General features: G+C 38.1%; 1 protein-coding gene and 1 pseudogene across 1 annotated transcript in view; both read left to right on the top strand.

Moving 5' to 3' along the window:
• The first annotated feature begins 662 nt into the window (after window positions 1-662).
• The window catches only part of Znf454 (zinc finger protein 454), a 35,486-nt gene continuing 11,466 nt past the window's right edge, over window positions 663-24,682 (top strand). The window contains 5 exon segments of the mRNA XM_047555031.1: window positions 663-765; window positions 860-1,021; window positions 1,748-1,881; window positions 3,847-3,973; window positions 4,391-4,480. Coding sequence (XP_047410987.1) covers window positions 1,849-1,881; window positions 3,847-3,973; window positions 4,391-4,480 — 250 coding nt within the window. The 5' untranslated portion in view covers window positions 663-765; window positions 860-1,021; window positions 1,748-1,848.
• LOC124986591 (transcription elongation factor SPT4-A-like) lies at window positions 9,098-9,451 on the top strand (annotated as a pseudogene).

Genomic DNA, 24,682 nt, shown 5'->3' with positions numbered 1-24,682 from the left:
TAAAGGAAATTTCCTCCCCCTGAAGCAAATTACTGTCGTGTCTCAGGATCCACGCCCTGGTCTGACTGCGGGGCCATATGGGAAGTATCTGACGCTTCATCAGGGCCAAGGGCGCAATCCTGCCAGCTTTTCGAGTCTTTTTGGCCCCGTTCTCCAAGAACGTGCCGTTTGGCTTGTTCTCTCCTGCTGTGTCCCGGGGGATCTTAACCGATCCGCTCTTGTCACCAAGTCAGGCGCTGCTCCGCTGAACTCTCCCTCGTCCCTGGTCAACGCTTCCTGGTCTATAGTTTCCCGGGCTTTATTTCAAGGTAGGGGTCCACGCCAAATCTGAACAGAACGGAACCGAATCCGTGCAGAGCGATTACTGCAGGGAGTTTAGTTGAATGAGGGGAATGAGGCTATTCCCGCCGAGGCTCCTGGGAAACGTAGTTCAGCAACCCGAACCGCTAGTCCCGGGGTCCGATGCTCAGAGCCTTGTCTGCGCAGGCGCAGGCCATCACTTTCTCCGCTAATTCTCCTGGGAAGTGGAGTCGGGCAGCCCAGCTCAGCAGCCCTAAGGCTTGTGGGAATTCGGTTCTGGCGTTCCTAGGGCAACGCGCAAGCGCAATGCAGATTCAGGCTGCAGACTCCAGCTCATTGTGCTCTGCCTGCGATGTGGTGGTTGCGGTTTCTCGCCGCGGGTGGAGGCTCCTCCAAGGGCAACCCTGCGGTGACCAGGCACGGTGGCCAGAGTCGCAGAGGAAGAGCGGGAGCGGTCCTTGGGTGGTCAGGTCTGGGGAGAGGGGCGGAGGGGAAGCCGAGGATTTCTGGGTTATGGTTCATTCTGGAGGATACTGACCAAATGCCCTAAACTTTCCAGAATATGTGTCTGAGATTTGATTCGGAACGGGGAAAAGAAAGGACGGTCAGGAATGGGCATCTTGGGCTTGGAGTCCGAATGTGAGTGCATGTGGAGGACGATGTGGCGGGGCCTCTAGCATGTCTTGGATCGGACTCGGGAAAGCCCGTTTATATTTAGGAGGTAGGTATATTCCCGATGTGGTTCAGAGCCGGGCGTGAGGAACTTGCCTAGCGCAGGGACAGCCGCAGTGCAGCCCTTGCAGCAGCTCCCTGGGGGACCTAATAAAGCCGCAGAGGGTGGGTTGCAGGACTGATTTCTGACCCCCTACTCCTTTCTCTCACCCATGTTCCACAAATACACTGTTTCTGGTCTGTCTTTGGCTCCAAGTCGCCCAGACGGCCCAAGAGAAGGACTTAGCCTGAGAGAAATACAGAATGAAGATCTAGTCTATTTAGCTCGCCTCCTTTTTCAGGAGAAAGAAGTCCACCTCCTTCCCCTCTTCCTCCACTCCTCTGGGGGTCAGCTGCCCTAGGAAGAAAGACAATTTATTGATTGCTCAGCACTGCTTTAGATTAAAGGATAGAGGATAGGTAGAAAGTGTGAGAACTGGTGCTGAAGCAGACTTTCTGCAAGAAATCCAAATATTTAAAATATAGAATGGAAGACATTGAGGATTTGACTAAAGGAAAGATGTGATGGGGGAAAGTTGCATGGTGAGTGATTCACTTAATAGTGGAGGAAAAGAAAAGTACTTTGAGAAGCAGGAAAGAGAATTGGGAACAAAGAAAGACCGAAGAATTCATTGCTTTGGGATACAGGAGGACTCCTAGGATGTGAATGCTTGCTCACAGATTCAGTCCCAGATGCTATGTGATAGTTTTTGACCCAGTCCTCTCCTCATAACAGGTGTCTAGACATTTCTAATCTCAGGAATCCTGCAGTTGCAAAGCTGCCCACCTGCCTCCTCAGTCCTTTGCCTGTCCCTAAGAGGGCTCATCAAAGAAGGAATGGCTGTCAGCTACCTGCCAACCATGGTCCTGGTGAGTGGAAAAGTGTTGCCTAAATTGCCTTCTAGATATGAAGAATGCAAAGCTGTTTCTTTCCCCTGAGCAGGTGATTTACTTCCACATTAGTCTCCTCCAGACACTTTACCCCCGTCACTCCCTCCCTCCTCCTACTGGGCTCATGGTAGTGGGTGTTGGAGCTAAGTAACTTGTTAAAGGTCATAAATGGCACAACGGGGACTGGAACTGGGTTTGTCTGAAATGAAAATCTTTCTACTAGCACACTTTCAAGTGCTAGTAAGATTAGGGGTTTTTCTTGTGTTCACAGACTATCTTAATTTTGTTGCCATTCAACAGAGGTATATTAGAGATGTAAAATGTGCCAATTATTCTGATCTATACTACAAACTCAGAGGTGAACAGTAGACACTGATAAACTGGTTCATGAGTTTGCTTCAGGTGTTTTCTTGGCTGCCTGCTGTGTATCATGACTTTGGGTATAGGTAGCAAGCCTAATTGAGACTACCATAAGCAAAAGCTGGTATTTACCAGAAAGATACTGAGGTATCTATCTAAAGCCAAAGGCAAAGATACAGCTGGACTTTTGCTGTGGAAATGGGGTCTAGAATAATCTAAAAGTCCTGTTAGACCCTTGACTTTCTTTTCTGACTTCTGGTTAACTCTTTTCAGAGTACACCAGCCCCCTTGGCTCTTCTGTTGGCTAGGAAGACCAGTGATGTGAAAGTTGTTGACTTTTGCATGTTCGATAGCTTGTTCCTGAGAGAGATTGTTTCTTCTCTGTCCTTGTTTCAGAGAAAGGGACTAGTTGTAGTTGAAGGGACATTGTCTGAAGGTACAAAATAACTGTTTCCATGGGACGTACGTGTGCACACACATGTTGGGGATGGGCAGATGAGCAGTTGAAGATAAGCAGGAATTGCTGAAAAACAAATACAGTTGTATATCACTTAAAAATGGAACACATTCTGAGAAATGCATCATTAGGAAATTACACCCTTTTTAAAAACAATCTAACACCATAAAGAGTATTTATGCAAATCTAAATGATCCAGATCAATCACTCAATGTGGCCTCTTGATGCAAAGAAGAGATTCAAGAAACATGAGTTATATGAAGTTCTTGCCAGCATTAACACAACCTACTGTTTTATAGTAAACTAGGTGTGCATTCTAAAATATTGACAAAAAGTATAGCATAGTAAATACATTAGTCAGTAACATGGTTGTTTACTGTAATATCAAATATTAGGTACTATACCTGACCATATATACTATACTGTTATATGACTAGCAGTGCAGTAGGATTGTTTACACCAGCATCACCACAAACACAAAAGTAATGTGTTGTGCTAAGACTTTGCAGTGGCTATAATGTCACTAGGCAATAGGGATTTTTCAGCTCCATTATAATCTTATGGGACCACCTCTGTATGCAGTCTGTCATTGACCAAAACATTGTTATGTGTTGCATGATATGATAGGTGCTGAGTCCCTGAGCCATGTTGAAGATACTAAGAAGATAAGGGAGATATAGAACTGCCTAAAGCCTTCTTGGAATTAACGGGCAGTGAGGGAGACTGAAAGTAAACCAAAGATCACAATAAAGTGGGCCACTACTTTGATGAGCCCACGTAGGTGACTATAGAAGCAGTCAGGGAGGTCTGTGTTGCTGAGGAAGGAATGTCCAAGCTGAGACCTGAGTAGGATTTGGTCATTTGGGGGAGGGCAGAAGCAGAGCTGGGCATATTGAAGGAGATGGAAGAAAATGTTGAGGGCAAAAATGAATAGCAAGTGGTCCCAGTGTTCAATCACTATAACCTATCTCTTCAAAGTGGAGAAAAACTCTAAGATAAGGCCCTCAGAGACCTAGAGGAAATGCCTAACCAGCTCCCTGTACCTCATAGTCCTGTGAATCCCCACAAGCTCGTCTCAACTTTCCCAGAGTAGCCCCTGGTCAACAAGAATGGATTTGCTATTACAGGACTCGGTGACCTTCAAAGATGTGGCTGTGCTTTTCACCCAGGAGGAGTGGGGACAACTAAGCCCTGCCCAGCGGGCCCTGTACAGGGATGTGATGCTGGAAAACTACAGCAACTTGGTCTCATTAGGTAAGGTGGGGGCCTTGGAAGGTTCATCTTCACTTTTGGGGATCTTGTTAGGACCCTTAAATTGAAGCTACACAAAAGATTGGGTTGGAAATGAGCCAATTGAGGATGCTGTCTTCAAAGTTGCTACTTCCCTGTCCTTGGTGTCCCCAGGCTTTTAGGAAATGCCTCACTTTTGAGAAAATGCCTTAAAAGTGGCTGGGAGTCAAAATCTCCCTGAACCCTTTCAGCAGGGTGGGATATGGAAGTGGATTGTCAGACCTGAGCCATCTCTTCCTCTTACTGTGAAGTTGTTGTCCACCCTGGATTTTCCTATCAGGTTACCTCTGCTAGGAAGTTCTGAGGCCCAGTCCTCATCCTTGCAATGATTTTGGCACTATTATGAACAGATTTGGTTCATTTCTCCCCCTTCAAAAACAGGACTCTTAGGACCCAAACCAGATATATTTTCTCAACTGGGAAAAGGGGAAGAATGGATCTCAGATGATACCTCAGGAGGCTTCTGTCTTGGTAAGAATCACAAGTATGGGGACATTGGGAGGGGACCCAAATGGTCAGGATAGGCATGAAATCTCAGCTAACATGCCAGGCCTCATTGCTGCATATGTCTCCCAGGATGCATTGCCAAATTGTGGCACTTGTGCCTCTCTGAACCCTCCCCCTATGATATTTTTTTTTCTCTCCTTGTTTGGCATAGGTGAATAACCTCAGTTTTAGAAAAGACCTAAAGTATCATCTGGGCAGTCATCCCTCAACCCCATGCTTGAACTTCCTATTCTACATCTACAGTGTAATGCCTACTCGCATGTCTCTCGTGAGAAGGAACCACACTGGATTACACATTAGCAGGGCAGCTTAAAGACCAGTTAAATGCCTATTAAGCTTCTCTTTTTCTAGCAAAACATTGCACATTTCTTCAACTACCTCATATTTCTTCATTCACATGGACATACATTAGACCAACATTTCATTGTCCTCTACCTTTTGCCAGGCACTGTGCTAGACTAAGTGCCACGAGGGCCTGGTTTGTCATGTCTTTTGCTGTGTTGCTCATGCCTAGCACAGTGCTTGGCACCTAGTAAATGGCATAGACCTCTTGCTTGGGATTGTAGAGAATACAGCAGTTTAGTGACTGTTGCTTGTCCTAAGGAGCTCATTTGGTCCGGGGACGTAAGGGTCGGGGTGCATTTTTCCATGGTCACCTATATTCAAAAAACTAATTACTTTATTTAAGATACTATAATATTATACTTTCAGCTATCATTTTGCATACTGTAAAATATATTTGTAAACCTTTAATTATTGATTTTTCATAGTAACCCAGTGAAGTAGGTAGGAATTTATATCTTACAGTAAATAATTACCTACCTGGAATGTCTAGGACTCAATGTTTTGTGTAATTTAAATATCTTCACTTCAAAACTTAGTTACCAAAATCATTTAACTTACTACAATAGAATTCTGAACAATCTGAGTTTCTATGTTGTATTACAACCAAACTTAAGTATTTTTAATGTTTCGTTCTATATTATACAAACAGGTTATGACCAAAAAGCAAGGGAAAGGGGATTGAGAAAAAGAAATTTATCCACGGTTCTCTCACTGTGGTATAACTGCTTTTTATCTGAATTATTCATTCAGCCTTTACTCATCATTAATACTTATTTCCTATTGTACTGATGTGGTACAATAAGGAAGATTTTTTTTTTTTTTTTTTTTTTTTTTTTTTTTTTTTTTGAAGAATGCCTAGGGTTTTATGGTCTGGTGTAGGTGATAACCTGAAAACACAGACAATTCAGTTCAGTTCCTCCCAGGCCCTTTTCCCAGTCATGGAAAGTTGTCTTATTTTGTATCTTTCAATAAAACTCTATAGCTTTCCTCCCATTCCATTTCCTATTAAAGTTATAATTTATATGTGTATGCATAAATGTATATTTTTAATAGAACTGTTTCCTCTTTTGTTTTTTCAACTGAAATTTTGCTATAAAGAAGTGCTAATTCTAGCTGGGCACTCTGGTGCATGCCTGTAATTCCAGTGGCTCCAGAGGCTGAGGTAGGAGGACATAGAGTTCAAAACCAGCCTTAGCAACTTAGCAAGGTCCTAAGTAGCTCAGTAAGACCCTGTCTCTAAATAAAATATGTAAAAAAGGGCTAGGGATGTGATTCAGTGGTTAAGCACCCTGAGTTCAATCCCCAATACCAAAAAAAAAAAAAAAGAAATGCTAAACCTTTCCACATGCATATTACTCTTTTGTTACTCTAATTGATATTCACTTTTAAAGTGTTTATTAGATTCATTTTTTATCTCATTTGTTTCATTTATTAATGACTGTATAGGATTCCAAAGACCATATAGAATAATAATAGGATTTATTTCTGATTCTCAAAATATAGGTTGAGCATCCATAATCCAAAAATTCAAAATCTGAAATGCTCCAAAATTCCAAATTTTTTGAGCACTGACACACTGCCACAAGTAGAAAATTCCACACCTGACCTCATGGGACAAGCCACAGTAAAAATGCAGGTACACTAATAAAAGTATGGTATAAAATTACCTTCTATTTGAATTTTATGTTTAAGTTTGAATCCCATCTCCAAGATGTCTCATTATGTATATACAAATCCAAATCCAAAGAAATCTAAAATCTAAAACACACTCTAGTACCAGACATTTCAAATAAGTCCTACTCAGCATGTATTGTATCTAGAACTTTTTCATTGTTGCACTCCTTACTCTTGGTTTAGAATAGACAGTTATTCGTAATCACAGTAAGAAAATGTCCTTCTGAGAGATAGCTTTCCTTTTCAAGTTTTCTGTTCTCTGGGCCATGAGGTGGTTGAGCTAATATCTCAGCACTATACCCGGTGGTTTTGTGGGAATATGTATTTGCTGTCCCATTTAATTCTTACAACCTGTGAAGCAAGTACCATTAACCCTGTATCACAGATAACTGAGCCTGAGTAGGGATAACTAATCTAGACTAATATATTATTACTATTAAGTGGTAAGTCAGGATTGGCAAAAGGCCAGCAGGAGATCTATCCGCTCTTAAAACTTGCATTTTCTTCCCTTCTCCAAAATAATTATACAGAAATCGTTCATTTCTTAAACTCAGAAAACAGAAAACTACCTGATTTCTTCATTTGAGTAGTTTTCTAATCACTTATAAAATTTCTTACTTATTACCCTGTTAGATTTGTGTTTTACCAACTGTACATTTTACCTTTTAACTTTAATGTGTTTGTTTTCTTGAACTATAAAATGTATGAGTTTACAGCCATGAAGAGTGCTTATCTAAGGTTTTAAATATCATGAATTAGGTTCTCTTTCTCATTTTTGCATTTTTTTCTCTTAAATTTACTGGGAATTTTTTTTAAGAGAATCATTTCTTATATATTGTTCTTCCATGCTGCAATTTTACTTCTGCACTTACCATTATCATTTCCTTTTTCCACTTGAAATGCACTTATTTTGAATATTGTATATTGAATATACAAAAAAAAGAGTATATAATTTTTTGAATAGTTTAAAGAATGATATGAAAACAATACTCATGCCCTGCCATTCAGGTTAAGAAATGGAACATAGGTGCCCCATTGAAGTCCACTGTGACTCTCCTTATCACATCTTCCTCCTTGGACACCAGAGATATCCACTAGCTTGATTTTATACTGGTATTTCCCATGCTTCTCTTTGTGGGTTTTCCACATATATCTGTAGCTCTAAGCAGTATTTGTTTCCTTTCCATGTTTTATAACATAATATATATGTATTGTACTATGGAAGCTTTTCCACAACTTAATTTTTTTCCAAATCCATATTGAGGCATGTCGCTCTAGGTTACTTTTTAAACTATAGTTTGATACCCCTTTAATAATGTATTCATTCTCCTGATGTTAGTTACATATGCTATATCCAGACTTATTCTTCGCTGTTGTGAATAATACCAGCCTGAATATTCTTATACATATTTTCTTACATAAATGGGCCTTGTTTGGGAGTTTCTTTGGGTGTATTCACAAATTTAACAATACTGGGCTTAAGGATATATGCTACTTCAAATTTATTAGATATTCCCAGATTGTTGGTCAAGTTAATTGTTACAAATTACACTAATAGTTGATGCAAGTTCTTGTTACTTAACATCCTTGCCAAAACCTGGAATTATAAGACTTAATGCTGCTAATCTCACTCCTGAGAACTGGTATCACTGCTTTTATTTGTATTCCCTTCATTTACTGATGAGTTTGAACATCTTTTCATATGTTATTGATTATTTATGTTCTGTGACTTAAATATTCCTATTCTATGCCCATTTTGTATGGTAGCTTATCTTTTTTATTTATAGGTGTTACATATAGTCAGGAATCTGTACTCTGTTATCTTTTCCCCTATCTATCTCTTGTCTACTAACAGAAGTTCTTATTTAACAAAGTAAAATAATCAGTCTCTTTTTGATCTTTATACTTAGTGCTTTCTGTTTCCTGTTTAAATATCGTTTTTCCCCTTAGATCCATAAGGGATGAACTTAGTCTTGTTTGCTGTCATATTGTTGGCATGCCAGGTTTCAATATGGGTTTGTTGAATGAAAGAATGAATTTATAATAATATTTACTTTTTGTCTTTTCTTAATATATGTCTTCTCAGAGATTTGCCTTTTTTAGTGGAATTTTTTAATGAATAAACACTTGACTTTGCTGGTCCTTTCTGTTTTATCTTTATTAATTTTTGCTCCTTACTATTTCTTTCCTTCAGTTTTTTGTTTGTTTTGTTTTGTTTGGAGTTTATTCAATTTTTTTCTTTTTCTTTATTTTTTCTTCAAGTAATATAAGCATTTAGTTTAATGAAACTCTGTGGGCTTTATCATAAACAATGGTGGTTCCTTGTGCCCATCTCCATTTCCTGTTCTCTTAAAGTAACCACCTTCTCTTCTTTTTGCTGATTATTTCATATATTTGTTTTCAAATCTCCAAGGAACATGTTTGTATTACTACTTTTTGACTTTTTTTAGACAATATTTATTCAATTTTTTCTATTAAAAGTGAGGATTAGTAGTGAGGTGTCTACTTTCTATGGTGCAGAGGCTGTGAATGTGTCTCCCACTGTTCTTCATATCCCAGAGGATGGCCTTGGAGACAGTGCCCAAGGATCTGCAGCATTTGTGGGCTTCTCTGCTGTGTTCACTGGTCAAGACAATAGACTAGTTTGAATATGACGGTTGTGATAATTTTGATACATGCCTACAAATGAAGGGTAACCAAGAGATGGTGTATGACTGCACCAGCTCTTCCTTTGATGGAATCATTGTGATGAAGAGACTAGAGGACAGTTGGGTCTCCAAGTGGCAGAAAGTCAGTAATTTTAAGCCAGGTGTATATGCAGCATCAGTCACTGGTCGCATGCCCCAAAGAATTATGCAGGAACTAGAAAGTTGAGGAGTGGCCTGCAAATCCAGAGACTCAACCATTAAGACCTAACAAGATGCAGGCTGCCAGCATTTTTGCTCTCCACCTCCTTCCTCTGCTTGTTTTTTTATTGGGGAACTAAAGAGGCAGAACTTCAAATACTTCTTGCCCTCCAACTCTGAGAATCAGCAGACCATTGAGAGAGCAGCACATCCTGTCCCTGGGCCATTTTCACCTTCTTGGGACTATGGTGGAGGTGGAACAGGTTGAGGCTGGAGGATTCACAGAGACTGAATTGAGGGGAGAAGCTGCTGGTTTTCCTATTCATTCCCAGGGCTGTGCTCTTGCCCATGGGCAGTACTTTGGGCCAAATGCAAATTAATATGAACCACTGGACAATTCTTAAAACCATGATATAGGGCTTGCCTCCCTCTCCATTTCTCTTAGCTAGGCACAGTAAGGGCTCACTTGCCCAGTAATCACCATCCCAGCATGGTATAGGCTCCTCTGCTCTTGTCATCTGTCTCTGAACCTTCAGGGCTGCAACCTGCCTAGTGCACTTGCTTGAGTTTTATTGGAAGGTCTGAGGCATGGTAACCCTCAGACCCTCAGGTAATCCCATTGCCTAGTGACTGCATCCTGCCCTTTACACCTGGTATGTCAGTCTCCCTTGAAATCTTGAGGCTTCTTAGCATTCTTGCTAGTATGGGGCTTTGGGTAACTATATTGGCCAAAGTGAGTTATAAATTCTCATTTTAAAAAAAGTGAGGATTAAACCCAGTCTCCGCTCCCTTCAATTACTCATGCTTGTTATCTTTTCCATCCCCTGTCCTCCCAGCACAGATGTTTTGTAATTTTGACAGTTTCCACTTTCCTAAGTAACCTATTCCCAGATTTCATTGGTTCTTGGTTTAGTGTCTACAGGTAACTAATTTATTTGTTTGTTTGTTTGTTTATACTTAGGACTGTATCCAGGGGCACTGCCACTGGCACTTAACCACCTAACCCTTTTTATTTTTCACTTTGAGACAGAGTCTCACTAAGTTGCTGAGGCTGGCCTCAAACTTGTGATCCTTCTGCCTCAGCCTCCTAAATCACTAGGATTACAGGTGTGTGCCACTGCATCCAGCTTATTGATCACAAATTTGATCCTAGTCCTTCTCTAAGTTGTCTTTGTCTCTTCTGAAGCCTTCGGATTTGTTTCATTCCAGAACTGCCAGGCACTTATGTCTGATGCCCAGCCATCATCCTCTTGTGAATCCTCTACTTTCCTGTTCTGGACATCCTGTTCACTGTGTCTTATGTTGTCATCTTCCTTGGTTTACTCTCTTTTGGTGACACTGTCCTTCCAATAGCTTCCTAAGAAATTATGTATGGGAATATTTTTTGTAACGTACTGTGTCATAGCATGTCTGTCTGTAAATGTCTTTTTTCTTCCTTATGCTTTATGTATCAATTGAATGGGAAGAATTTAGCTTTGGAACTCATTTTCCTTCATATTTTTAATATTACGCCATTATTTTCTAGATCCCAGGCTGCTGTTAAAAAAAGACTCATTCTGGTTTATAATGATTTGGGACCTGTTTTTGCTCTTGAAACTTAGAGGTTCTTCTCATTTACTTGAGTAACCTTAAGTTTCTCAGAGATATGCCTTTGAGTATCATACGTTGGGCATTAGCAAACATTTGGTTGAGTGTTTGGTGAGGCTTTCCATCTAAAATTCCTGCCCTCTCATTTTAGACATTTTATTCTCTTACTGTTTGATTTCTTTCTTTTACGGAAGGCTTGATACTAATACTGAACATCCTATATTGGTCTTCTAATTTCTAATTTTCTTTCTTTTTTTTTTTTTTTTTTTTAATTCCCCCCGGTCCCTTTCTTTTTTTTTTTTAATTAAAATATTTTTTATTTTTACAGGCACATTTTGATTGATTGTACACAGATGGGGTACAACTTTTCATTTCTATGGTTGTACACAATGTAGATTCACACCATTCATGTAATCATAAATATATATAGGGTGATACTGTTTCATTCTACTGTTTTTCCATCCCCACTCCCTCCCACCCCTTTTTCCTCTACACCATCCAAAGTTCCTTCATTCTTCTCTTCCTCGCGCCACCCTCCCTCGTTATAGACTGTCATACACTTATCAGAGAAAACATTCGGCCTTGGTTTTTTGGGCTTGGCATATTTCACTTAGCATGATATTTTCCAACTTCATCCATTTACCAGCAAATGCCATAATTTTATTCTTCTTTATGACTGAGTAATATTCCATTGTATATATATACCACAGTTTCTTTATCTACTCATCAATTGAAGGGTATAGGTTGGTTCCACAATCTAGATATTGTGAATTGAGCTGCTATGTACATTGATACATCACTGCTGCATCACTGTAGTATGCTGATTTTAAGTCCTTTGGGTATAACCAAGGAGCTGGGTCAAATGGTGGGTTCATTCCAAGTTTTCTAAGGAATCTCCATGCTGCTTTCCAGAGTGGCTGCACCAATTTGCAACTCCACCAGCAAGGTATGAGTGTGCCTTTTTCTCACATCCACACTAACACTTATTATCGCTTGTGTTCTTGATAATAGCCATTCTAATTGGAATAAGATTAAATCTTAGGGTGGTTTTAATTTGTATTTCTCTAATTACTAGGGACGATGAGCACTTTTTCATATATTTGTTGATCACCTGTATATCTTCTTTTGTGAAGTCTCTTCCCATTTCCTTAGCGCATTTATTGATTGGGTTCCCTGTATTTTGGGTGTAAAGTTTTTTAAGTTCTTTATCAACTTTGGAAATGAGTGCTTTGTCTGAAGTGTGTGTGGAAAAGATTTTCTCCCACTCTGTAGGCTCTCTTTTCACATTATTGATTGTTTCCTGTGCTGAGAAAAAAACTTTTTAGTTTGAATCTATCCCATTTATTGATTCTTGCTTTTATTTCTTGCACTATGGGGGTCTTGTTAAGGAAGTCTGGTCCTAAACCAACGTGATGGAGATTCAGGCCTACTTTTTCTTCTATTTGGTAAAGGGTCTCAGGTATAATTCCTAGATCCTTGATCCATTTTGAGTTGAGTTTTATACAGGGTGAGAGATAGGGGTTTAATTTCTTTTTACTGCATATTGATTTCCAGTTTTCCCAGCACCATTTGTTGAACAGGCTTTCTTTTCTCCATTGTAAGTTTTTGGCACCTTTGTCTAGTATGAAGTTACTGTACTTATGTGGGTATGTCTCCATGTCTTCTATCCTGTACCATTAATCTACCTGTCTATTTTGGTGCCAGTGCCATGCCGTTTTTGTTACTATTGCTCTATAGTAGAGTTTAAGTTCTGGTATAGTGATACCTCCTGCATCACTCCTTCTGCCCAGGATTGCTTCGGCTATTCTGGGACTTTTGTTCTTCCAGATGAATTTCATGATTGTTTTCTCTATTTCTATGAGAAATGTCATTGGGATTTTAATTGAAATTGCATTGAATCTGTATAGCACTTTTGGTAGTATGGCCATTTTGACAATATTAATTCTGCCTATCCAAGAACATGGGAGATCTTTCCATCTTCTAAGGTCTTCCTCAATTTCTTTCTTCAATGTTTTATAGTTTTCATTGTAGAGATCTTTCACCTCTTTGGTTAGATTGATTCCCAAGTTTTGTTTTTTTTTTTTTTTTTTTTTTTGAGGCTATTGTGAATGGTGTTGTTTTCCTCATTTCCCTTTCAGATGTTTCATCACCTATGTATAAAAATGCTTTAGATTTATGCGTGTTGATTTTATAACCTACTATTTTGCTGAATTCATTTATGAGGTCTAGAAGTTTTCTGGAGGAGTTTTTTGGATCCTGTAGAGAATCAATCATGTCATCAGCAAATAGTAACAGTTGAGTTCCTCTTTTCGTGTTCGTATACCTTTAATTTCTTTAGTCTGTCTAATTGCTCTGGCTAGTATTTCAAGGACGATGATGAATAGAAGTACTGAAAAAAGGCATCCCTGTCATGTTCCAGTTTTTAAAGGGAATGCTTTCAGTTTTTCTTCTTTAAGAATGATGGCCGTGGGCTTAGCATAAATAGCCTTTAAAATGTTCAGGTATGTTCCTACTATCCCTATTTTTTCTAGTGGTTTGAGCATGAAGGGGTGTTATATTATGTCAAACGCTTTTTCTGCATCAATTGTAATAACCATATAATTCTTATCCTTAAGTCTATTGACATGATGGATTACATTTATTGATTTACAGATGTTGAACCAACCTTGCATTCCCAGGATGAACCCCACTTGATCATGGTGTGCTGTCTTCTTAATATGTTTTTGGATATGGTTTGCCAGGATTTTGTTAAGGATCTTTGTGTCTGTATTCATCAAGGATATTGATCTTAAATTTTCTTTCCTTGATGTGTCTTTGCCTGATTTGGGTATGAGGGTGATATTAGGTTCATAGAATGAGTTTGGTAGGGTTCCCTCCTTTTCTATTTCCTGGAATACTTTGAGAAGTATTGGAATGAATTCTTCTTTGAAGGTCTTGTAGAACTCGGCTGAGAATCCATCTGGTCCTGGGCTTTTCTTGGATGGTAGATTTTTAATGGCTTCTTCTATTTCATTGCTTGATATTGATCTGTTTAAATTGTATATGTCCTCCTGGTTCAGTTTGGGAGGAGCATATGTCTCTAGAAATTTGTTGATGTCTTCACTATTTTCTATTTTGTTGTAATATAGATTCGCAAAGTAGCTTCTCATTATGTTATGTATTTCAGTGGTGTCTGTTGTGATATTTCCTTTTTCATCACGAATTTTAGTAATTTGAGTTTTCTCTCTTCTTCTCTTCGTTAGTGTGGCTAAGGGTTTGTCTATTTTGTTTACTTTTTCAAAGAACCAACTTTCTGTTTTGTCAATTTTTTGAATTGTTTCTTTTGTTTCAATTTCATTGATTTCAGCTCTGATTTTAATTATTTCCTGTCTTCTACTACTTTTGGTGTTGCTCTGTTCTTCTTTTTCTAGGGCTTTGAGCTGTAATGTTATGTCATTTAGTTGTTGACTTTTTATTCTTTTCTTGAATGCCCTCCATGCAATGAATTTTCCTCTTAGTACTGCTTTCATATCGTCCCAGAGATTTTGATATGTTGTCTCGTCATTCTCATTTACCTCTAAGAATTTTTTTTATCTCCTCCCTGATGTTTTCTGTTATCCATGCTTCATTCAATAGCATATTATTTAGTCTCCAGGTGTTGGAGTAATTTTTGGGTTTTTTTTGTCATTGATTTCTAATATCATTCCATTATGATCTGATAGAACACAAGGCATTTTATTTTTTTGCATTTCCTAAGGGCTGCTTTGTGGCATAACATATGGTCTATTTTTGAGAAGGTTCCATGTGCTGCTGAGAGGAAAGTGAATTTGCTCATAGATGTATGGAATATTCTACATATGTCTGTTAAGTCTAAATTATTGATTATGTTATTGAGTTCTATGGTTTCTTTGTTTTTGTTTGTTTGTTTGTTTGTTTGGAAGCTCTATCCAGTGGTGACAGCGGTGTATTAAAGTCACCCAGAATTATTGTGTTGTGATCTATTTGATTCCTGGAATTGAGAAGGATTTGTTTGGTGTACATGGATGCACTGTTGTTTGGGGCATAAATATTTACTATCGTTATGTCTTCCTGATTTATGGTTCCCTTAAGCAGTATGAAATGTCCTTCTTTATCCCTTCTGACTAACTTTGGCTTGAAGTCCCCTTTATCTGAAATAAGGATGGAAACCCCTGCTTTTTTACTGAGTCCATGTGCATGGTAGGTTTTTTCCCATCCTTTCACCTTTAGTCTGTGGATGTCTTTTTCTTTGAGATGAGTCTTTTGAAGGTAGCATATTGTTGGATGTTTCTTTTTAATCCATTCTGCCAGTCTATTGTCTTTTGATTGAGGAGTTTAGGCCATTAATATTCAGGGTTATTATTGAGATATGATTTGTATTCCCAGTCATTTGGCTTATTTTTGGTTTTTAAGTTGGCTTGGTTTTTCCTTTGAGTGATTTTTCTCTAAGGTAGTTCCTCCCTTTGCTGACCTACATTGTTGTTTTTCATTTCCTCCTCATGGAATATTTTGTTGAGAATATTCTGTAGCGCAGGCTTTCTATTGTAAATTCTTTTGACTTTTTTTTATCGTGGAAGGATTTTATTTCATCTTCAACTCTGAAGTTCAGTTTTGCTGGGTACAGGATTCTTGGTTGGCAACCATGTTCTTTCAGAGCTTGAAATATGTTGTTCCAGGCCCTTATAGCTTTTAGAGTCTGGGTTGAGAAATCTGCTGATATCCCTATTGGTTTCCCCTATACGTAATCTGATGCTTTTCTCTTGCAGCCTTCAAAATCCTGTCTTTATTTTGTATGTTAGGCATTTTCTTTATAATGTGCCTTGGTGTGTATCTGTTGTGATTTTGTGCATTTGGTATTCTGTAAGCCTCTTGTATTTGATTTTCCACTTCATTCTTCAGGCTTGGGAAATTTTCTGACATTATTTCATTGAATAGGTTGTTCATTCCTTTGGTTTGTATCTCTGTGCCTTCCTCAATCCCGATAATTCTTAAATTTGGTCTTTTCATGGTGTCCCATAGTTCTTGGAGATTCTGTTCATGATTTCTTACCATCTTCTCTGTTTGAGCAACTTTATTTTCAAGATTAAATATTTTGTCTTCATTGTCTGAGGTTCTGTCTTCCAAGTGGTCTAGTCTGTTGGTGATGGTTTCCATTGAGTTTTTTATTTGGTTTATTATTTCCTTCATTTCAAGGATTTCTGGTTTTTTTGGGTTTTTTTGGTTTGTTTTTTTGAGAATCTCTATCTCTTTGTTGTAATGATCTTTTGCTTTCTGCAGCTGCTCTTTCAACTATTTATTGGTATTATCATTCATTGCCTGCATGTGCTCTCTTAACTCATCCTTTGCTTCACGAATCATCTTAATCATGTATAATCTGAAGTTCTTTTCTGACATTTCTTCTATCATACTGTCACTGGATTCTATTAATATAGAATTGAGGTTTTTTTGGATCATTTTCTTCCCTTTTTTTTTTTTTTTTTCATGTTGTTCATGTATCTTCCCCTCTAACGGTACAGATCTGGGGTATTGCAGCTTCCCCCCATAGGCTTATAGTGACCCTATAGATTTCCAAAACCGTTTCTTTAAGGGGGAGATCAATATTAGCAGTGCCCAGTTCAGACAGTATGCAACCCGAACCAAACAATGAGTATGTTAACAATATTGTCATAATAAACAGAATGAGTTCAATTATTATCTTCAGTATAACAAACAGATTTGCAATAAGGTCTGCAGTTTCTAATGGAGGACAAAGAGGATGCGGAGGGGTGTAGGATGTAACTGTTAACAGGATAAGAGAAGAATATATGGAAGTCTAGATCATAGAAAGAGTGAGAGTATAATCAAAAGAAGTCAGTTGTTAATATGGGAAAAGGGAGAAAGAGACTCTGAGGGAACAGGTAAAAAAAAGGAAAAGAGAGTGAGAAAAGTAAAGAAATAAAAACTTAAAATTTTTCAATAAGGAGAAAAATAAAATCTACACTATAACAGTCATATAGTATTTGAACCTCCCAGTCTTCAGTAGCCTCATGTATGAGAGGTACCTGACAATGAGCTTCCAGTCTTCAGCAGGCGTCTCAGAATGAGATTTGCCCCACCTCCTAATTTTCTCTTGATGAAAATTTCTCTCCAAGCATTAAGCTTTCTTGGCTCTACTTTTTTACAACTTTCCTTAATTTTATTTTCTAACCTTTACTGAAGTTTTAAAAACAATTTTTGTCAGCTTCATTAAAGCATAATTGATAATGTAATAAAATTCAGCAAATTTAAGTGTGAAATTTGATCCATTTTGATAAATTTATACAATTCTGTGGCTATCACCTCATAAGAAAAATAACATTTTCTTGATTTCAGGAAGTTTCTTCTTACCGCATTTCCTGCTCTTCCTTCCTGCCCCAGCCCCTGACAACCACTGATCTTTATTTCCCTATGACTTGCCTTTTTCAGGATTTCATATAAATAGAATTATACAGTATGTACTCTTCCATGTCTGACTTCTTTCACATAGCATAAAATCTTTGAGATTCATCCTTGTTTCACACAGCATAATCCCAATGTACAGATAAACCACAATTTGTTCATTCATCATTAATGAGCATTTGAATTGTTTGCAGTTTGGGGCTAATGCCACTATGAACATTAGTTATGTTTTCTATGTTTTCTAATAGAGTATATATTTTGGAAAAGGATTGTTGGTAGTGTATTAAGTGCATATTTAACTTTAAACTGAAAATTGTTTTTAAGGTAATTGTTACATTATGTACATGAGACCCAGTTGTTTTGTTACTGCACTGGTTAGGACCTTCAGCACAGTGTCAAGTGACCGCCATGAGGGGGGGATCCTAGCCTAGTTCCCCATCTTAGGGGGAAAGCCTTCAGCCCTTCACCATTGAATATAATGTTACCTGGGTATTTTTTGTAGACACCCTTTATCAGGTTGAATAAGTTTATACACACTCCAAGTTTGATGATAACTGTATCATAAATGCATGCTACTTTTCCAATGATTTTCTGAGTTCTTAAGATGATGCTGGGGTTGAATTAATGAATTAGTTAAATGATTTTTAAATATCAAATCAAATTTGCATTCCTAGGATAAACCTAACAGTGTTGATTTATTGTCCTTTTGAATATTTACAGATTTAATTTATTAACATTTTGTTAAAGATTTTTGTATCACTAGTCACAAGAGACATTAGTTTTCTTTGCCTTGTAATATCTTTGTTTCTGATGTCAGAGTAATGTTAACCTCAAAAAATGAGTTGGGAAGTTTCCCCTTCTGTTTTCTGAGAAATTTTGTATAGAATTGATGTTGTCTCTTCATTAAATGTTCGGTATAACCAGCAAAAACTTCTGGACCAGGAACAGAAGAGTTATGGGACAGCTTAAAACTGCAATTTAGTTTCTACAGCTTCTTTCTGTTTGGCGGTCCATAGATCTCTGTCACTTGAATACATTGAGACCCCTGGGGTCTTTTGGCCCTGTGTTATGACCTGGAATCGGCCTCCAGGGATTAAACAGGAGGCATCCAAAGGTCTTGTTTACCTTTTCTCCATCACTGTCCTTCCCTGCTATTTGTCCATTGCCTATAAACAAGGTTATTGGATTTTGTTTTCTTCTGCTTTTGATTTTCAGCAGGCATTGTATATTGAGTTTTTAAATTCTGCAATCATGTTTAATTTCCAGAACCCTTGTTTCTGTGAGTATTGCTTTTTAAAATAAGCTCTTACTCATGCTTTAGTTAACATGTCTTCCCTCTAAAGGCTGGGGGTGTAGTTTGGTGGCAGAATGCGTGTTTAGCACGTGCGAAGCCTTGTCTTCAATTCCCAGCAATGGAAAACAAACAAACACAAAAAACTTACCTTTAAAGATACTGGTTTTCAAAAACATTCTCTTTTCCCATCATAGGCCGTGTTTTCCCTGATTTTCTGTTTATTTTGGTATCTTTCTTATTAGAGGCTTTTCTTAGCCACCTAGTGGTTGCCTACCCAACAGCGGGAGGTCTAAAGTCCTTTACAGAGACTGCATGGTACAAGGAGCTTCTGTTATCAACACAGCTCTTCTGGCCAACTGCCCTGGGATCTTCAATCTAATTCAGTTTTGTTTTACTTTCTTCCAGGAGAAAAGTCGTAGGGTCTTTTGCTAGGTTGAGTGAAGGAAATTCCCCAGGTCCTCTGAGTTAGGAGGTAGATTTGGGGGACCAAAGACTTTCCAAATGACTTTATTTATTTATTTATTTATTTATTTATTTATTTTTTTTTTTTTTTACGTTTACATAGGGTAATGATGTTTATTTTATTTTTCCCCTCGCCCCCACCCCTCCCACCCCTCTTTTCCCTCTACACAGTCCTTCTTTCCTTCATTCTTACCGCTCTCCTTAGCCCAACTCTAAACCTAACCCTAAACCTAATGCTAGCCCCTCCCACCCCCCCATTATATGTCCTCATCCGCTTATCAGCGAGATCATTCGTCCTTTAGTTTTTTGAGATTGGCTTATCTCACTTAGCATGATATTCTCCAATTTCGACCATTTGCCTACAAATGCCATAATTTTATCATTCTTCATTGCGGAGTAATATTCCATTGTATAAATATGCCACAGTTTCTTTATCCATTCATCAACTGAAGGGCATCTAAGTTGGTTCCACAATCTGGCTATGGTGAATTGAGCAGCAATGAACATTGATGTGGCTGTATCTCTGTAGTATGCTGATTTTAAGTCCTTTGGGTATAGGCCAAGGAGTGGGATAGCTGGGTCAAATGGTGTTTCCATTCCAAGCTTTCTGAGGAATCTCCACACTGCTTTCCAGAGTGGCTGCACTAATTTGCAACCCCACCAGCAATGTATGAGTGTTCCTTTTTCACCACATCCTCGCCAACACCTATTGTTGCTTGTATTCTTGATAATCGCCATTCTAATTGGGGTGAGATGAAATCTTAGGGTAGTTTTGATTTGCATTTCCCTTATTACTAGGGATGTTGAACATTTTTTCATATATCTGTTGATTACTTGTACATCTTCTTCTGTGAAGTGTCTGTTCATTTCCTTAGCCCATTTGTTGATTGGATTATTTGTATTCTTCGTGTAGAGTTTTTTGAGTTCTTTATAGATTCTGGAAATTAGCGCTCTATCTGAGGTATGGTTGGCAAAGATATTCTCCCACTCTGTAGGCTCTCTCTTCACATTTCTGATAGTTTCCTTTGCTGAGAGAAAGCTTTTAAGTTTGAATCTATCCCAGTTGTTGATTCTTGCTTTTATTTCTTGTGCTATGGGAGTCCTGTTAAGGAAGTCTGATCCTAAGCCAACAAGTTGAAGATTTGGACCTACTTTTTCTTCTATAAGATGCAGGGTCTCTGGTCTGATTCCGAGGTCCTTGATCCATTTTGAGTTGAGTTTTGTGTAGGGTGAGAGATAGGGGTTTAATTTCATTCTATTGCATATGGTTTTCCAGTTTTCCCAGCACCATTTGTTGAAGAGGCTATCTTTCTCCATTGCATATTGTTGGAACCTTTGTCTAGTATGAGAAAATTGTATTTATTTGGGTTTGTGTCCATGTCCTCTATTCTGTACCATTGATCTACCTGTCTATTTTGGTACCAATACCATGCCGTTTTTGTTACTATTTCTTTGTAGTAGAGTTGAAGATCTGGTATTGCAATACCCCCTGCTTCGCTCTTGCTACTAAGGATTGCTTTAGCTATTCTAGGTTTTTTATTCTTCCAGATGAATTTCATAATTGCTTGCTCTATTTCTGCAAGGTACATCATTGGGATTTTAATTGGAATTGCATTGAATCTGTATAGCACTTTAGGTAGTATAGCCATTTTGACGATATTAATTCTGCCTATCCAGGAACATGGGAGATCTTTCCATCTTCTAAGGTTTTCTTTAATTTCTTTCTTTAGTATTCTGTAGTTCTCATTGTAGAGGTCTTTCACCTCTTTTGTGAGATTGATTCCCAAGTATTTTATTTTTTTCGATGCTATTGTGAATGGGGTAGTTTTCCTAATTTCTCTTTCTGAAGATTCATCACTTATGTATAAAAATGCATTGGATTTATGAGCATTGATCTTGTAACCTGCTACTTTACTGAATTCACTTATGAGTTCTAAAAGTTTTCTGGTGAAATTTCCAGGTTCCTCTAAATATATAATCATGTCATCAGCGAACAGGGATAGTTTGAGTTCTTCTTTTCCTATTCGTATCCCTTTAATTTCTTTCGTTTGTCTGATTGCTCTGGCTAGAGTCTCAAGGACGATGTTGAATAGAAGCGGTGAAAGAGGGCATCCCTGCCTTGTTCCAGTTTTTAGGGGGAACGCTTTCAGTTTTTCACCATTTAGAATGATATTAGCCATGGGCTTAGCGTAGATTGCCTTTATAATGTTAAGGAATGTTCCCACTACCCCAATTTTTTCTAGTGTTTTGAGCATGAAGGGATGCTGTATTTTATCGAATGCTTTTTCTGCATCTATTGAAATAATCATGTGATTCTTAACTTTAAGTCTGTTGATATGGTGAATGACATTTATTGATTTCCGAATGTTGAACCAACCTTGCATCCCTGGGATAAAACCCACTTGATCGTGGTGCACTATCTTTTTAATATATATTTGTATGTGATTTGCTAAAATTTCGTTGAGAATTTTTGCATCGATGTTCATTAAGGATATTGGTCTGAAATTTTCTGTCCTCGATGTGTCTCTGTCTGGTTTAGGTATCAGGGTGATATTGGCTTCATAGAACGAGTTTGGTAGGGTTCTCTCCTCTTCTATTTCATGGAATAGTTTGAGGAGTATTGGAATGAGCTCTTCTTTAAAGGTTTTGTAGAACTCAGCTGAGAACCCATCTGGTCCTGGACTTTTCTTTGTTGGTAGGCTTTTGATGACCTCTTCTATTTCATTGCTTGAAATTGGTTTATTTAAGTTGTGTATGTCCTCCTCGTTCAGTTTAGGTAGTTCATATGTCTCTAGAAATTTGTTGATGTCTTCGAGGTTTTCTGTTTTGTTGGAGTATAGATTTTCGAAATAGCTTCTAATTATGTTTTGTATTTCACTCGTGTCTGTTGTGATGTTTCCTTGTTCATTCCGAATTTTAGTAATTTGAGTTTTCTCCCTCTTTCTCTTTGTTAGTGTGGCTAAGGGTTTATCAATTTTATTTATTTTTTCAAAGAACCAACTATTTATTTTGTTAATTTTTCCGATTGTTTCTTTTGTTTCAATTTCGTTGATTTCGGCTCTGATTTTAACTATTTCCTGTCTTCTACTACTTTTGGTATTGGTCTGCTCTTCTTTTTCTAGTGCTTTGAGCTGTAGTGTTAAGTCGTTTATTTGTTGATTTCTACTTCTTTTTTTGAATGCACCCCATGAAATAAATCTTCCTCTAAGTACTGCTTTCATAGTGTCCCAGAGATTTTGATATGATGTGTCTTTGTTCTCGTTTACTTCTAAGAATTTTTTTATTTCCCTCCTGATGTCTTCTGTTATCCATTCATCATATAATAGTGTATTATTTAGTCTCCAGGTATTGGAGAAGTTTCTGTTTTTTATTCTGTCATTTATTTCTAATTTCAATCCATTATGATCTGATAGAGTACAAGGTAGTATCTCTATCTTCTTGTATTTGCTAACAGTAGCTTTGTGGCATAAAATATGGTCTATTTTAGAGAAGGATCCATGTGCTGCTGAGAAGAAAGTGTATTCGTTCTTTGTTGGATGGTATATTCTATATATGTCCGTTAAGTCTAAATTGCTGATTGTGTTGTTGAGATCTATAGTTTCTTTATTCAATTTTTGTTTGGACGATCTATCCAGTGGTGAGAGAGGTGTGTTAAAATCGCCTAGTATTACTGTGTTGTGGTCTATTTGATTTCTGTAATTGAGAAGGATTTGTTTGACGTACGTGGATGAGCCAATGTTCGGGGCATAGATATTTATGATTGTTATGTCTTGCTGATTTATGCTTCCCTTAAGCAGCATGTAATGTCCTTCTTTATCCCTTCTGACTAGTTTTGGTTTGAAGTCCACATTATCTGAGATGAGGATGGATACTCCAGCTTTTTTGCTGTGTCCGTGTGCATGGTATGTTTTTCCCCATCCTTTCACCTTTAGTCTATGGGTGTCTCTTTCTATGAGATGAGTCTCTTGCAGGCAGCATATTGTTGGATTTTTCTTTTTAATCCAATCTGCCAGTCTGTGTCTTTTGATTGATGAATTCAGGCCATTAACATTCAGGGTTATTATTGTGATATGATTTGTATTCCCAGTCAATTGACTCATATTTGTTTTTGACATGATTTGGTTTCTCCTTTATTTGGCTATTCCTTTAGGCTAGCGCCTCCTGTTGCTGATTTGCATCGTTGTTTTTCATCTCTTCCTCATGGAATATTTTGCTGAGAATGTTCTGTAATGCTGGCTTTCTTTTTGTAAATTCCTTTAGCTTTTATTTATCATGGAAGGATCTTATTTCATCGTCAAATTTGAAGGTAAGTTTTGCTGGGTATAAGATTCTTGGTTGGCATCCGTTTTCTTTCAGGGCTTGGTATATGTTGTTCCAGGCCCTTCTAGCTTTTAGGTTCTGGATTGAAAAATCTGCTGATATTCTTATTGGTTTCCCTCTGAATGTAATTTGATTCTTTTCTCTCGCGGCCTTTAAAATTCTGTCTTTATTTTGTATGTTAGGCATTTTCATAATAATGTGCCTTGGTGTGGGTCTGTTGTAATTTTGTATGTTTGGAGTTCTATAAGCCTCTTGGACTTGATTTTCCATTTCATTCTTCAGATTTGGGAAATTTTCTGTTATTATTTCATTGAATAGATTGTTCATTCCTTTGGTTTGTTTCTCTAAGCCTTCCTCAATCCCAATAATTCTTAAATTTGGCCTTTTCATGATATCCCATAATTCTTGTAGCTTTTGTTCATGATTTCTTACCATCTTCTCCTTTTGGTCAACTTTGTTTTCAAGATTAAATATTTTGTCTTCAATGTCTGAGGTTCTGTCTTCCAGGTGTTCTATCCTATTGGTTATGCTTTCTATGGAGTTTTTAACTTGGTTTATTGTTTCCTTCATTTCAAGGATTTCTGTTTGTTTGTTTTTTTTTCAGTATCTCTAACTCTTTATTGAAATGATCTCTTGCTTCCCGTATTTGGTCTTTTAACTGTTGATTGGTGCGATCATTTAATGCCTGCATTTGCTCTTTCATCTCCCCCTTCAATGCCTGCATTTGCTCTTTCATCTCCTCATTAGCTTCCCTGATCGTTTTAATTACGTACATTCTGAACTCCCTTTCTGACATTTCTTCCGCTGTGCTGTCATTGGGTTTTATTGATGTAGTATCTAGGTTTGTTTGGGACATTTTCTTCCCTTGTTTTCTCATATTGGTCAGTTGTCAGTGGGACCCTGAGATATTGCAGTTTTCCGCTATTGGCTTATAGTGTCCCGGTAGATTTCCAGTGTATCACCTCCCAGCCTTCAGTAGCCTGATGTCTTGGAGGAATCTGATAAAGCAGCTCATCCGAAGAAAACTGCCCCTAGCCCCCTACTGGTTCCATGGTTTGGAACTGGCTCTGTGCAGAAATGCTCTCACTGTGGGCCTGCACCGTGCAGCTGGCCGTGTGGGAGGAGCCCACTGCCGGAGTGTGGAAGGCTACCTTGGGAAGACTCTAGCTGCCCTGCCCGGCTCCAATAAGCCACCTCTATCTGGGCCTGCCACCCGGGCTGAGC

Source organism: Sciurus carolinensis, chromosome 6 (genome assembly GCF_902686445.1).
Source record: "Sciurus carolinensis chromosome 6, mSciCar1.2, whole genome shotgun sequence".
Classification (NCBI taxonomy): Eukaryota; Metazoa; Chordata; class Mammalia; order Rodentia; family Sciuridae; genus Sciurus; species Sciurus carolinensis.
Note: the sequence above shows the minus strand (reverse complement) of the source record. Positions and strands in the feature narration are given on the sequence as shown.